The 16,731-nt window shown below is 37.3% G+C and overlaps 1 protein-coding gene across 4 annotated transcripts in view; it reads left to right on the top strand.

Annotated features, from left to right (window-relative positions):
• The window catches only part of LOC145664982 (uncharacterized), a 536,351-nt gene that overhangs the window by 464,898 nt on the left and 54,722 nt on the right, over window positions 1-16,731 (top strand). For all 4 annotated transcript variants that reach the window (XM_081732149.1, XM_081732151.1, XM_081732150.1 and 1 more), the window contains 2 exons: window positions 1,024-1,176; window positions 5,362-5,453. In XM_081732149.1, coding sequence (XP_081588275.1) covers window positions 1,024-1,176; window positions 5,362-5,453 — 245 coding nt within the window. The remainder of the gene's footprint in view (window positions 1-1,023; window positions 1,177-5,361; window positions 5,454-16,731) is intronic.

Raw genomic sequence — 16,731 nt, 5'->3', positions numbered from 1 at the left:
TTGCATATCATCAACATACTCTCATATCCGAATCCCGTAACAATCATAAAGCCACGAGGAAAATTTTACCTGTATTGACGAATAAAGATGATATCCCCTTGTCTTCAATGTCACGGTACGTAGTCACCCGATTGTGACCACCAACAGTGAGAGAGACATATGATTCATATATTGTGACAACTTTCTCCCATTTGAAGCATGCCAGGTTCTTTTCATACAGTTTCCTGCAGTTCGTCTTACGTTTAGCAATGTGACACTGAAGTAGGTGGTGTACACGGGTCTTCCGCACACACTTCAATTTAGGATGTTTGTGAATTGTTTTCTTCACAGTTGACGGTACGAGGTGCAATCTATGGTCTATATCATGTTGTCCCGGGAGATTTCCTTGCCACGCCAATCGACGGATACCCCTTAGCACTACGGGTGTTACTTTGCTCGCAACCCTTTTCCTGGTGATTTTCGTGGCTGAATATTTCGCAAAGAAAGCCTCTTGTATGTAACGGCCACAATAGCTTTCGCAGTAGTCATCTTGAATGTTAACCCATTCTCCCGACACTGTTTCACAATGCGTACGTACGAAAACTTAGCATGGAAAAGGACCATTATATAACCCTCCCAACACTAGTTGAATTTCGGCACCATTTGATAACATTCAGCACCTACAAAGTCAGACACAACACTACTTCCGCCAGCAAACCCATAGTTTCACCATCATACGCCAGGCGGCAGCACCAAAACGAAAATGGTCGGATATACAGCGAACAACCTTCTGTACTGTCCTCAAAAGAACTATTTTTTGTATTAATAGTAAAATGCAGTAAGAATGATAGATACTAAGGGTATGTTCAAAAGAACTAATTCTTTTATATAGATAGTAAAAACGATATATAGTTAGGAATCACATATTACCTTCAAAAGAATTAATTCTCTTATATAAAAATGTAAAAATGTAATAAGAATGGTAGATAGCAAGGGAACCATATACTATATTAATAAAACTATTTCTTTATCTGTTCTTTCTAGGATGAATATTTAGATTACGAAGAGAAAACGAAACGCAAGAAACTAACAACTATTCACGTGGCAGGACTTGGAGCTGGTATTCAAGACCTGTCACCATCGGCCATTGCAAAACTTTCCCCAGAGGCATTTGAACAGACAATACCATTATTACAGGTACTTCCAAACTTATTGAATGTATTTTAAACCATAAATACTCTGTTGTAACATTTGTTTTTAATTTCACATATTTTTTTCACGCCTTTTGCTCAGATTTTTATCATAGTTGTAATTTTCACCTCAGATTCTGTAATAAGAACTGCGAAAGGGTAATTGGTCCTTTATTCTCAAACTAAAATATTGTTAATTCACTTCTGTAACAGTGGCGGATCTAGAAGCTAAAAGCTGGAGGGGGCAGCCACAACCCAAACTATGATAGGTATATCATGAGTTTACTATAAACTTTCTAAAATATTTTTGTTACTCAAATAACTGAGGGTCCCTAGGTTCCCGGCTCCGGGCCAGATCTGCCACTGTTCTATAATGTTTCTTTTAAATAGATATTAGTTAAGTAATAGACCATACAGCAATCTTCGCCCATGTTTTTCATATCTTCTGAACGATTTCAGATTTCGTTTCGAAATAGACCCTCTAAAACAAATTAAATTTTCAATCTCTTGTGACTTACTTCCTATTTATTAGAACCTATCGTGTTATGATCATAATATTCAACACCAGAGTCGTTTGGATGCGCACTGCCCCGTCTGTCTTTTGTGTGTAAAAGATTGCAAAGTTTCGATGTTTCTGATCTTTAGTGTATTTAGTTTGTGATACTGACTAACAAATATGGTACCGGTATTGTAGGTTTTCGATTTCCATGTAGATTTGAAATATGTACAGTCAGTGACAAAAGGTCTATGAAATTAGTTTTGTAAATAACCTTAGGATGGAAGAACAATTTGAGTACAGTTTTCAGAAAATTAACAAGAATGTACATTCCAGCCTTGAAGCTCGGTGAAACGGTGTACATACCACCGTTATTCCCAAAATAAATATTACCAAACAGAAATAACTTTTGTCGCTGAATGCACATTGCACAAGCAGTAGTTAGTAATTGTGCCGTTTGAATAAAGTACAACTTTATGTTGGGTTGGAAGCACAGTTAATTTGGTGCTATTGTAAAGTATCTCTAATAATTCCTTCCTATTGATATTTGAATGAAACAAAATTTCAACGACTTTTATCCATTAATTTAAATTTATCAGGATGTTTCAAAATAAGTGGCCCACAAACGAAGTAGGTACAATTTAGCTTGTAAATTTACGTATGTTTCAATTTCTTTTAATTGCATATTAAACTCTATAACTTAAAAAAGATTCTTTCACCATTGTATTGTAAATTTCAAGATTATGATGATTGAAAAATCTATAGGTTTATTCACCATCGAATTGTAAATTTAAAGATTATGATGATTGAAAAACTATATGGTCATTCACCATCGTATTGTAAATTTCAAGATTACGATTATTGAAAATCTAATGGTTCATTCACCATCGTGTTGTAAATTTCAAGATTATGATAATTGAAAACACTAATGATTCATTGATCATTGTAAATCTTCAGATTATGATGATTGAAGAAACTAATGGTTCAAAAAATGAAATGAAATCTTAAAGTTTAACGTCCCACAGTTATGCCGGTTACGCTAAAGGAGACGGTGATAATGAGAAATGAGTGAAATGGTGGAATGAAGAAAGTGGGAGAACCCCGACAAAACTCACGAGCACGGTGTTTGTCCACCACAAAGTCCACACGGCGCGAGCTGGGATCGAACCAGGGACCCCAAGAGGTGAACGCTCTACCACTGAGCCACCGCGCCCCCCAACTAATGGTTCATTCACCATTGTATTATAAATGTCAAGATTATGATTATTACAATCAATTAAATATCTAAATAAAGCAAACTTCTATCTTTTACTAAACCACATTACAGAGCAAAGTTATTGGCCAGAACACGTTTAGACAAAATAAAACATTAAGAGTTCATGAGTCTATCGATTCTACTTATGGAAACTATATCTAGCAGTGGGATAAAATTAATATTGGAGGAAATAATGATGGAAATAATTAAAATTGATATCAATATTTATCTTTCTTACACCGTATCTTGATTCTTCGAACATACAATTTCCCACCGATTTCTCAGTTTCTCTCGTGCTCTATATTTATAGTATTTATATGCTATTTTAGAACATGTAAATACAGACACTGAAAACACTGTACAAACATATTTAGCTTTCAAGCCTCGAACAGCTTGTTGACAGAATTACGAAGAAAAGGAAAAGAGAATCAGATGAAGCTCACGTAGTACACAGACACTGGAGACATTGCACAGACATATTTAGCTTTCAAGCCTCGAACGGCTTGTTGACAGAATCAAGAAGGAAGGGAAAAGAGAATCAGAAAAAGATTCTGTAGTACACTGACACTGAAAACGCTGCATAGAAATATTTAGCTTTCAAGCCTCGGGCGGCTTGTTGACTGAGTCAAGAAGGGAAGCAGAAAGAGAGGAAAAGAGAAGCAGAGAAACATCCTGTAATACACAGACACCGAAAACACTGCATAAACATATCTAGCTTTGAAGCCAAGAACGGCTTGTTGACAGAGTCAAGAAGGAAAGGAAAAGAGAATCAGAAAAAGATTCTGTAGTACACTGACACTGAAAACGCTGCATAGAAATATTTAGCTTTCAAGCCTCGGGCGGCTTGTTGACTGAGTCAAGAAGGGAAGCAGAGAGAGAGGAAAAGAGAAGCAGAGAAACATCCTGTAATACACAGACACCGAAAACACTGCATAAACATATCTAGCTTTGAAGCCAAGAACGGCTTGTTGACAGAGTCAAGAAGGAAAGGAAAAGAGAATCAGAGAAAGATCCTATAGTACACAGACACTGAATACACTGCACAGACATATTTAGGTTTCAAGCCTCGAACGGCTTGTTGACAGAGTCAAGAAGGAAAGGAAAAGAGAATCAGAAAAAGATTCTGTAGTACACTGACACTGAAAACGCTGCATAGAAATATTTAGCTTTCAAGCCTCGGGCGGCTTGTTGACTGAGTCAAGAAGGGAAGCAGAGAGAGAGGAAAAGAGAAGCAGAGAAACATCCTGTAATACACAGACACCGAAAACACTGCATAAACATATCTAGCTTTGAAGCCAAGAACGGCTTGTTGACAGAGTCAAGAAGGAAAGGAAAAGAGAATCAGAAAAAGATTCTGTAGTACACTGACACTGAAAACGCTGCATAGAAATATTTAGCTTTCAAGCCTCGGGCGGCTTGTTGACTGAGTCAAGAAGGGAAGCAGAGAGAGAAGAAAAGAGAAACAGAGAAACATCCTGTAATACACAGACACCGAAAACACTGCATAAACATATCTAGCTTTGAAGCCAAGAACGGCTTGTTGACAGAGTCAAGAAGGAAAGGAAAAGAGAATCAGAAAAAGATTCTGTAGTACACTGACACTGAAAACGCTGCATAGAAATATTTAGCTTTCAAGCCTCGGGCGGCTTGTTGACTGAGTCAAGAAGGGAAGCAGAGAGAGAAGAAAAGAGAAACAGAGAAACATCCTGTAATACACAGACACCGAAAACACTGCATAAACATATCTAGCTTTGAAGCCAAGAACGGCTTGTTGACAGAGTCAAGAAGATAAGAAAAAAAAAATAGAGAAAACTCCTGTAGTACACAGACACTGAAAACACTGCACAGAAATATTTAGCTTTCAAGCCTCGGGCGGCTTGTTGACAGAGTCAAGAAGGACAGGAAAACAGAAGCAGAGAAAGATCCTATTGTACACAGATACAAAGACAGTGCACAGACATATTTAGCTTTCAAGCCTCGAATGGCTTATTGACAGAGTCAAGATGGAAAGGAAGAGAGAAGCAGAGAAAGATCCTGTCGTATGTCTCTCTTCTTCCATCATAACCTTCAAAATTGCTGAAAATCAAATGCGATGAAATCTTTCTTCTACATTCTTTTCCCTTTTTTTTCTTTCTTTTCTTACTACATTCAGTCAACGAGCCGTTCAAAGCTTGAAAGCTAAATTTTTTTCGTTTGTGCCTTCAGATTTTATTTTGTTCTCATCAGTTATATATCTTAAATATAGATATACTAAGTTGAATACTGTTTATTTAATGTTGTAAATTAACTTTCCTAAAATTCAAATGTTCCAAATGTTCCAATTTTTATGTAATATTCAGAAATTATGAATGCTGGAAATACGTTCAAGGTTCAAATCTTTCGCATTTGAAAGAACATTGTTGAGAGCTTCTGTATAATTCAAACATTTTGTCATTCTTCAGGGAACAAGAATTGATAACGTCCTAGTAACGAGAGCGTGTTTGAGTGAAAAACAGCGACAAGAGTTAAGGATGCAACTCTTAAATATCTACGGGTAAGTAATGCCAGGAAACTCAGATTAAACATTAATGCTAACAATATAGGGTTATTACAGATAATTTAATCAATTAGAAATACTTATAATTCATGTTTAAAGACACTGAAAAACAAATGGTATTGGTAAGAGAAACGAAAACGATTTGTGTTAGGATTGACTTAGACGTAAAAAAAGAGGACGATATTTTACGTCTATGCGTAACATTTTATCAATTTCATTGTTACATCTTTTCCTTGAGGTACACTTTTTATTACAATCTCTACCACTAATACCTCTTGTTCTATCTTTTAAACTTTTTTTATTAACCAAGCCTCGTATATATATATATATATATATATATATATATATATACGAGGCGTGGCTAAATATATAAAGGGACTGGCAGTAGTATATAAGGAACAGCGGGTAGTGCAGGCGCGGAGAGCAAATTTAAATCTTGGAGAAGAGAATGATATACATGAGATGCTGCTCTCAATCGGGTTTAATCTGAGAGGAGCAATTGCAGGGAGAGGTATGTAACCGTGTTGCCCCAAGAATGCTAAAGTGAAAACAGTGTATTAACTTCAAATTCCTTGTGAAATTAAAAAAATCACCGAATGAATATGTGCAACTGTTGCAGGATGTGTATGGTAATAATATGATGTCACGCAAACAAGTATTTGAGAGGCACAAACATTTCAGTGAAGGACGCGAGAACTTTGAAGATGATGATGAAAGTCAAGGTCGTCCTCTAATAGTAACAACAGGAAAATATAGTAAAAGTAACTGATATTGACCGAAAAGATAACAGGCTCAGCATTCAAATCGTAGCAGACATGGTGGGCAGTGACGTAACTAAGGGAGGACGCAAACGGGGCTTGCATCCTGGCAGCGGATTTAGGAGGAGGAAAATTGATCAAATATTTATCTTCACTCTAAGGCAAATAATGGAGTTTCAGCAAACTAAAGAGCATAAAAAGTTACCTCACAAACTTAACAGGACAACAACGACTCACCAATCTTACGATTATATCCATAGAGTATAAATTAGCTTCAAAGTTATCTTTTGAGGACATTGTAAAAACTTTTGCAGTCTAAAGAGCCCGCAAAGTTAAATTTTAGTTCCATTTTTGTGTGTGTGTGTGTGTTTGTTTTTTCATTTAACTTACATCGATTTAGGAGATTTGTAATAAGAATATCCGAGTATAATACTCGAGACAACAGCTTCACGGTTTGTCATAATTAAATATTCTATTCTAAAACAACAGACTGTTGATTCATCCTACATATATGCACATCCCAATATAATTCCAAAAACATTGTGATTTGCAGTTATTATGATAAGACTATAAGAATATGTCATGCATGCTACTCGCAGATTATTTGGCAATCAAACACAAATTAGTTTGGTATTTCTTCTACTAAAATTAAATTATGTTTTGCAATTTAGAAATCAAGGTCTACCACTTGAAGAAAAAATGGAATAGGAGAATTATGGTGTGATGTAAATATCAGGTGTAGTCGGGGAGCCGGAGGGGGAGGGGGAATGCTAAGGTAAGTTCTTGTCCCGGGCGACAACTAACGTAGTTGCGTCGCTGACAGTGGGCATCGATAAAGAGTTTGTCCACGCAATTCTGCACAACCATTTTAACATGCGCAAAGTTAGCGATAAGACACCACAAAAAGGGCTTCCAGGAGGAGAAGGACTTCCGGAAGCACATGTGCAGTGACAGAATAGAACGTCTCGAAGTAGAACCGGACTTGTTAACGAACATTGTCACTGGTGACGAGCCAAGGATCTTTTTAGTCTGATCCTGAAACGAAAAGACAATCTCTGCATTGGAAAATTTCCTCGTCACTGCGAATGCAAAAAGTCAAACAAGAGCAAATCGAAAGTGAAGGCCATGCTCATTGTGTTCTTTGATATCAGTGGCTTGCTCCTGATTGAATGGGCACCATCAGGTCAGACAGTGAATAAGTTGTATTATCAGCAAGTTTTGGAGAAGCTACGAGAATGCGTAATGAAGTAAAAGAATCTCTTGTGAAAGAAAAATGAACGGATTGTACATCACAAAAATGCTCTTTCGCATACTGTTTGACCGTTTAGCAGGTTCTGGTAGCTAAGAAGACTTCAGTGGTGTAATACTCACCTTATTCGCTGGACTTGGTACGATGCGATTTTTTCTTTCTCGAAAGTGAAATCCGCCCTCAAGGGAACTCATTTCCAGACTGTGGAAGAGGTGAAGCACAAAACGACAGCGGTAGTCAAGACGGTGACACCTGAAGATATACACAACTGCTTTCAACAAAGGAAACTTCGTATGCAAACGTGTACAGAGAGGGGAGGGGAATATGTTGAAGGGCGTCACCTTTAATTTGTAAGTTAGTGACAATAAACTGTACTTTTGGAAGATAAATATAAAATTTCTCTGTAAATTTCTCTGCAAACATAAAAGATCTTCCCTTGTATCTGGGGAATTAAAAATTCAATCTAACTGTTTCGATGTCCGCTGATATCTTTATCAATGACTTCTATTCGTTGCTAAACTGGAAACATATGGAAGTTCCTGTCTTTCAGTAGAACGCTTCTGAGAAAGAAAATGAAATCCTCACCCCTCAAACTGTGATGAACATTGCTTCTTGAAAGCATTGTTACAATGTTAGGGTTTTTACTATTTCAGGGTTGATAATGTAATCTTGCTGTTTGTAAAAAAAAGTTGGTGCAACCGTTTTGATTAACATTAATTTCTAGTCTGTCTGTTGAAGGAAAATGGTTAATTTAAACGCATAAAACCTGTGAAGAGAGAAAGGTGACTTGGATTTGCCGTTTCAAGTGCCATTAACCCACGATAACTTCGTACTCTCCATAAATAAGCTTAAATTCATTTCTTCAATAGTTACTGAACTGTGCTCTTGGGTACATAGTTTATGCTATGTATATTGTAAACGTTCTTCCCTTTTAAGGGGTAAGTATGGCTAGGTTCAGTAAATCAGAGTCCGGAATCAACTTCCCTACCGGTTTATTATAAAAAATCCTCTACTAATACAACAGCATTAACAGAAATACTATAAATTTCTCTGATGCGAGGTAGAAAAAGGTTGCCTAAGACCTTCTAGCCGTGAGGCAGGATCTCTACTGAGATCCGGGCAAGTTAAGTAGAGTGGTGTAGGAAACCCCAATGCTCCGAAGCAAGCAGTGAGGAGGTTAAGAATCACAGAGCCCCGAAGCTGGCTGAGCAACTGAGGCTGGGATCCCGACAAAGCTTTTTACAAGCTAAGGTTTGAGGAAGAGAAGCCTAGGGATCCGCAGCAAACTTGAGGCTTTTAGGTTGGGTTTCTCCTAGAGCTCCAGGTAATCTAAATAGAGTGATGTAGGAAACCGCAATGCCCTGAAGCAAGCAGTGAGGAGATTAAGAGTCACAGAGCCTCGAAGCAGGCTAAGTAACTTAGGTTGAAATCCCGACAGAACTCCGAGCAAGCAAAGCCAGGTGAAAGGGAAGCGTAGAGTCCCACAGCAAATTGGTTTCTCTTAGAGCTCCAGGCAAGCTAGAGGAAGGAAGACCAATCGCAGACTGGTGACTGTCCGTTGAATCCTCTTCCTTATATAGGCACTTCGGGCAGCGGTGGCGCTGTTGCTACCATGTCATGTGGCTTGTAGGTAGTACTGGTGGTTCGTCGTGTGCTTTTTGTAATAATCCAACGTGAGGTGTAGTACTCTATCGTAAATACGTGTACAATATTCTGTAATAAAAATAGGTTTTTATTCCATGTCCCATTAGAACTTACTGCAAACTTAGCAAAAATTACAAAATTAATTTTTTTTTTTTAAATCATAAAAATTTGGTGGTGGAGAAAATGGTATTTGTTGCAATGTTTTTTGAATAATTCAGTCCTAAAGTGTACAACTTTACACTAACGTTTGCTCTAAGTCACTAAGTGGCGCACGCTGCTCAAGAAAAATGGCCGCCATTCACAAACGGGCTAGGGTTAAATTTGTTGAAAACCAGTTTTGTACTACCAATGTATACGGTATTAGTGTATAAATTAAAAAAAAAATTAAATATGGCCAAGTGACCTAAAATTTTTTACTGAATCACTTCATATGGATTGACCCATTCATAAAATAATATATTAAATTTTCAGTTGTATAACAACTCTTACTCTTTTCCTGATAGATTATCGCAGGTTAACAAATACGAGGGCTTCCAGTAAGTTATTTACTTAGACAGAAATGAATGCAAATAGGCTCACCTGGTCCTCACTGTTTTTCGATGTAGTCTCCATGGAGGCCTTTATAATAATAATCAATGGTGGGTGCAATAGAGGGATGCCCAATAAGTTATCTACCTAGACAGGAAGGAATGCAGATAGGATCACTTGGTCATCACTGTTTTGCGATGTAGTCCCCCATGGAGGTCTATGCATCATCCTCCAACGAAGAAATCCTAGAGAAAAAATAGTCTTTGTCATGGCCTGCAAATCGCAAAAGTAGAAACGCTTTCAAAGTCTTGACTGGAAGACCAATCAGAAAACGACTATTAGGAAGACCTAGGCGCAAATAGGAGGACAATATTAAGATGGATCTCGCAGAGATAGGAATACAAAGTAGGAACTGGATCCAATTGGCTAAGGATAGAAGTCAGTGGAGAGCTTTTGTGAACGCGGCATTGAACCTCCAGGTTCCATAGGTCATAGAGTTAGTTAGTTAGTTAGTTAGTCATGACCTGCAAATTACTGGGAAGTTACCTGTTGGACCTCGTTGTACCCGGAGGTGTTTTTTCAGATCTCGGAAGAGGAAATTGACTCCTGCTTGCTCTTAGGATCTCAATGGTGGATCTAGGTGTCATCTCCTGTCACTTTTGCGAATCCATTGTTCGCGGCGTTACACAAACATTTTGGTCACTGCCACTGCTTTGTTCCGACTGATCTCAAATTGCGCAGCCGGGTTTCCCACAATGTCCTTAGCGTGCGTGTCAAACATAATTATGCTTCTCTTCTCCCTTCTTGCCTAGATAGATAACCTATTGGACGCCTTTCTTACATCTTATTTATATTATTTTATTACTTTATTACGTCGACTTTACAAAGCCAAGGACTTTCTATCTCAGTCTATGAAATTATATCTCACACAAGTTCTTGTTTTACCGTTATTAGACTACTGTGATGCTGTATATGGACCATCTCTCTCCGTTTACAATTCTAAAACTATACGGAAAATACAGAACTCGTGCATTAGGTTTGCCTTCAACTTAAAGAAATCGGAACATATCCTACCAGTGCTAAATAGAAACGACATTTTAACAATGTCGAGAAGAAGATACCTACGCTATAGTTGTCTGATATATAAAATCCTTAAAACTCAATCCCCACAATATTTATATTGTAAATTTACAAAGCGGTCACAAATTCACTCTCACGTTACGCGTAACAGTGAGAAATTCAATGTACAAAGACTTAAACTGAAGATAGTACAAGGATCATTTTCTAGAGCAGGTCCGGGAGTATGGAATGCGATACCAAAAGCTCTCACGGAAATAAAGTCATTTAATTCATTTCGAAATTTATTAAAATCACATTTGATGAAATCCCAGCGACTGGCCTCTGGCACTTACGACATGTACAGTTTTATGTAACAACTTAGTTAAATCCAACAATATCGATACTTTTTATTGCATATGTCACTTGTTTATTTTCTGATTTATTCTTTTACTTGTATTTTTTTTAAAGTTTTTTTTTTCTGTTCCTTTTGATGTGTAATGTTTAATATTGTATTCTTTTGACAAGGGTTAGGTGGTAGAGCAGCCATGGCTGAACCTCGCCCACTTCAATAAAGACATTTTTCATTTCATTTCATTTCATTCATTATTTAAGAGCAAATAACGAAATCTTTTACTACCAGAAATTAAGAATAATTTAATCCACAGGATCGAGATGCTAGTACGCATTGAAAACTTGCTGTAATGTTAACCAAATATTTAATCAACTTCAATGAAACTTTGCGTACACACGCATTATGAACTAGGACAACACATGTTTTTATAGCTCAAAACTCGATGTTGGCACCGCAGGGGTGTAGCCAGCAGGTTTGTGTAGGGGGGGGCGTCGCTTTTGAGGGGGGGGGCAGCTACTATGGACAAAGCCAAAAAAATGTGCTGCTGCTAGTGTTTTTGAGGCCTGAAAGAAAGGAAACTTTTGGTTTTCTTTTAGCCTATTATTATTATTATTATTATTATTATTATTATTATTATTATTATTATTATTATTATTATTATTATTATTATTATCCATAAATTATATTCAAGATAGTTTTTATTATGCTTAATCAAGAACTACTGCCCGGGACAAAACGCTATACTTTTGTGCATAACTATACAGGTAACCAAGAAAGTTCTTTCCCTTTTCGTGGAGGCTATGTTCAATTGGACCTCACACTGTGAGTTGAATGCGAGTGGAGATAAGGCGAACGTCAGTTGTTGGTGTGGGTATATCCAGCATACTACCTGGTTGCTGCAATTCAGACACACCGGGAACTTGTGTAAAGACAGAGGGAACATGGGACATCCACAGAGAGTCATAATAGCATGTATGCTGAACGAGTTCAAATAGAGGTCAAACGCCGCTGTAGCGGGACAGAAGATATGCCAGGCCTTTGGTGAGGGTGTCGTGACGACGCGGACATTGCAGCGATGGTTTAACAAGTTTAAGAAAGATGACGAAACACCCGAAAACACCACGTGCAGGAAGACCAACACATCTACAAAGAGGAACTGGGACTACAATTCAGTACGTGGTGAAACCATTCGGCAGCACATCCATCAACTTGTGAAGCACTACAAGTTGGGTCGATGGGTCTCTCATATTTTGACTCCGGGCCAGAAGGTAACGCGGCAGTTGCCTGTGTTTATTTACTGTTTCGGAGCCATTTCTGGACAGGGCGTTGACATGTGATAAAAAGTGGGTCCTATACGAAGCTCCACGGCGCCGTCATCATTGGTTAGCATCCCATGAACCGATTTCAAAACAGCAAAAACCAGCACTGTACCAGAAGAAGGTCCTTCTGTGTGTTTGGTGCATCGTGCATCGGGAACTGCTACCAGCTGGTCAGAGTATCAATGCAACTGTGTACTGTCAGCAGTTGAGCTGAGGTCAACAAATACTCAAAAGTATGGAGCCATTACTTCTGAATTGCAAATGGGTCCTCGTTTACGGGACAACGCTAAGTCCCACGTGGCTAGGATGACTCAAAACACCATTTTCCGCCTTGGATGGGAAACAATATTGCAACCACTATATTCCCCGGGTATTGCACCGTCCGATTATCACCTGTTCCATTCTTTGGACAATCACCTTAGAGGACGTCAGTTCAAATCCCTAGTAAAGTCCAAAATGCACCTCATACTTTCTTCGTTTCACGGCCCACCAAGTTCTACCGCGATGGATTGCATGGCCTTCCAGAACGTTTTCAGAAGGTCGTCGATGCTGATGGGGACTATTTTTGATCTTCCAGGTTAGGTGACATATCGATGTTCGAAGGTGGTGGGTGAAAAAGCAACAAAACTTTTCTTCGTTACCTTTATATTTAAATTTAAGACCTTGTGTACAGAACCTATCTACACAAGATTGATTTTCTTTGAAATTTCACTTAATTTCTTTATGGTTTTCTGACAAAAATATTTATTTATTATTCGTGACTAAAAAAAATATTTTATTACACTGAGTAGAAATAAAAGAGAGCGAATGAAATCCAAATTGAATAAAAGCCTTGTTTCTCATCAAATTTTCGATCCTCTATGTCTTTTAAAACACTTGTTAAAGCATATAAAATATACTGTACTTACAAATCAGTTTAGTATCTTTGTTTTATGCCTGTATTTGTAGTACCTTGTTAAAACGTTTATCTTCAAACTGTCAAATATAAATCGCAGTAAATTGTGTAATCTGCTGTCACAAAAAAGTATCCAATTTTTCGATCGGTATAAGGAAGAGATACTATACTATTTTTCGATCGGTATGGAAAAACAATATTTCTCCATATTATTTTACCATAAATTATTAATTGTCAATAAACTTTGTTACTTTTAAATGAATGAAGCGAGATAGTTTTACTATGATGTTTTAAAAGCTGGTCATTTGGGGGGGCCAGTAAACCATTTGGGGGGGCCTGGCCCCGATGGCCACCCCCCTTGGCTACACCCCTGTGGCACCGGCAAGAGGCACCTGAAAGATCCACCAGTTTTCTTCAACGAACGGGGATGGAATCCACGACCTTCTGTAGAAATTTTTCAGTCGCAGTCTTTAGATGTCAGCTCGTGTATGAAATGAGGTTTCCATGGGCGAAACATTACTTCTTTGTACAATTGCACGTACCCCGCCACATCCCTCGACAGTCCATTTGTGCAAGCACTCTGTCATGTAGATTTCTGCAGACTGCACCAGAGCCACATTCTTCTAACAATGTTATGTAGCGAGCAGCACTTTTTCCTTTCGTACGTAACCGAGCCTGTGGTCATAAGCTTTCTATGACAATCCTTCATTGTCTCCGGCCGGACGCTTGTATTTCCACCCTTCACTGTATGCTACCGCCTTTGCACAGCAATGACTGAAATCCACTTCTCGTAGTGTGCTTCAATCTGCGAACGCTCCATGACAGTGACATGATTGGTCATCTTACTGAAAATTATCATATTGTGAAATTCATATATAAAGCTATTGGGTAATGTATAGTCATACAAAAGTTGTATCGTTTACTTAAGGTTATTCAGAACGTCCAAACAGTTTGTGTCTAAAACGATAGATGGCGCCACCGTCACCAATGTTAACATATACAACTAATAAAATTAAAACAATCAAATATAAAATAAACAGTTCAAAAATTAAGCAAAAACGGATATAATCTGGTTAATGGACGTTACAAAATCTAGGGAATGGTACGTGTCGATTTCAGATATTGTTATTAGTTTCATTGTTAGAGGCCACCATTGTTAAGTAAACAATCAACTTTATCTGCCGTACTTTCTACCAGAAACTGACCAAACTTTGCACACCCATTTAAGATTGAAATATCTAGGGAATGGTACGTGTGGATTCCACATATTGTTGTTAGTTTCATTATTAGAGGCCACCATTGTTAAATAAACAATCAACTTTATCTGCCACACTTTCTACCACAAACTGACCAAACTTGACATACCCATCGGATTACAACTGAGATATCTACTGAATGGTACCAGTCGATTTCACATATTGTTGTTAGTTTCATTGTCCGAGGCCGCCATTGTTAAATAAACAATCGTTGGATTTCTCCATTGTTAGATAAACAATCAACTTTATCTGCCATACTTTCTATCACAAACTAACCAAGCTTGGCACACTCATTTACGATTGAGATATCAATGGAATGGTACGTGTCGATTTCACCTATTGTTGTTACTTTCATTGTTAGAGGCCGCCATTGTTAAATGAACAATCAACTTTATCTGCCATACTTCCTACCAGAAACTGGCCAAACCTTGCACACACATTTAAGATTAAAATATCTAGGGAAAGATATGTGTCGTTTTCTCATATTGTTGTTAGTTTCATTGTTGAAGATCACCATTGTTAAATAAACATTCGTTGGATTTCTCTATTGTTAAATAAACGATTAACTTTATCTGTCATAATTTCTACCACAAACTAAGCAAACTTTTCACACTTATGAACGATTGAGATATCTATGGAATGGTATGTGTCGTTTTCTCATATTGTTGTTAGTTTCATTGTTGAAGATCACCATTGTTAAATAAACATTCGTTGGATTTCTCTATTGTTAAATAAACGATTAACTTTATCTGTCATAATTTCTACCACAAACTAAGCAAACTTTTCACACTTATGAACGTTTGAGATATCTATGGAATGGTATGTGTCGATTTCACATATTGTTGTTCTTTCATTGTTGAAGGCCACCATTGTTAAATAAACAATCTTTGGATTTCTAAATTGTTACATAAACAATCAACTTTATCTTACACTCTTTCTACCAAAAACTAATCAAATTTGGCGCACTCATTTACCATTGAGATATCTATGAAACGGTACGTGTCGATTTCACTTATTTTTGTTAGTTTCATTGTTAGAGGCCACCATTGTTAAATAAAAAATCAACTTTACGTGCCACACTTTTTAACAGAAACTGACCAAACTTTGCACACCCATTTAAGATTGGAATATCTAGGGAATGGTATGTGTCGATTTCACATATTGTTGTTAGTTTCATTGTTGAAGGCCACCATTGTTAAAGAAACAATCAAGTTTTTCTGACACACTTTCTACAACAACATAAACAAAATTTGCAGACTCATTTAAGATTAAGATATCTATGGAACGATATGGGTCGATTTCACATATTGCTGATAGTTTCATTGTTAGAGGCCACCATTGTTAAATAAACAATCAACTTTAACGGCCATACGTTCTACCACAAACTGACCAAACTTTGCACACCCATTTAAAGTTGAAATATCTAGGGAATGCTATGTGTCGATTTCACATATTGTTGTTAGTTTCATTATTGAAGGCCACCATTGTTATATAAACAATGGTTGGATTTCTCCATTATTAAATATACAGTCAACTTTATCTGTAATATTTTCTACCACAAACTAACCAAACTTGGCACACTCATTTACGATTGAGATATCTATGGAATGGTGCGTGTTGATTTCACTTATTGTTGTTACTTTCATTGTTAGAGGCCACCATTGTTAAATGAACAATCAACTTTATCTGCCATACTTTCTACCACAAACTGGCCAAACTTGGCACACCCATTTAAGATTGAAATATCTAGGCAATGGTACGTGTGGATTCCACATATTGTTGTTAGTTTCATTGTTGAAGATCACCATTGTTAAATAAACAATCATTGGATTTCTTCTTTGTTAAATAAACAATCAACTTTATCTTACATACTTTCTACCACAAACTAACCAAACTTTGCACACCCATTTAAGATTGAAATATCTAGGAAATAGTACGTGTTGATTCCACATATTGTTGTTAGTTTCATTGTTGAAGGCCACCATCGTTAAACAAAGAATCAACTTTGCTATATTTTGTACCAGAAACTGACCAAACTTGGCACACCCATCGGATTACCACTGAGTTATCTATGAAATGGTACTTGTCGATTTCAGTTGTTGTTGTTAGTTTCATTGTTAGAGGCCACCATTGTTAAATAAACAATCAACTTTATCTGTCATACTTTCTACCAGAAACTAACGAAACTTTGCTTACCTATTTACGATTGAAATGT

This window comes from Thermobia domestica, chromosome 11 (genome assembly GCF_964235325.1).
Source record: "Thermobia domestica chromosome 11, izTheDome1.hap1.1, whole genome shotgun sequence".
NCBI lineage: Eukaryota > Metazoa > Arthropoda > Insecta > Zygentoma > Lepismatidae > Thermobia > Thermobia domestica.
This window is presented reverse-complemented; position numbering and strand designations above follow the sequence as displayed.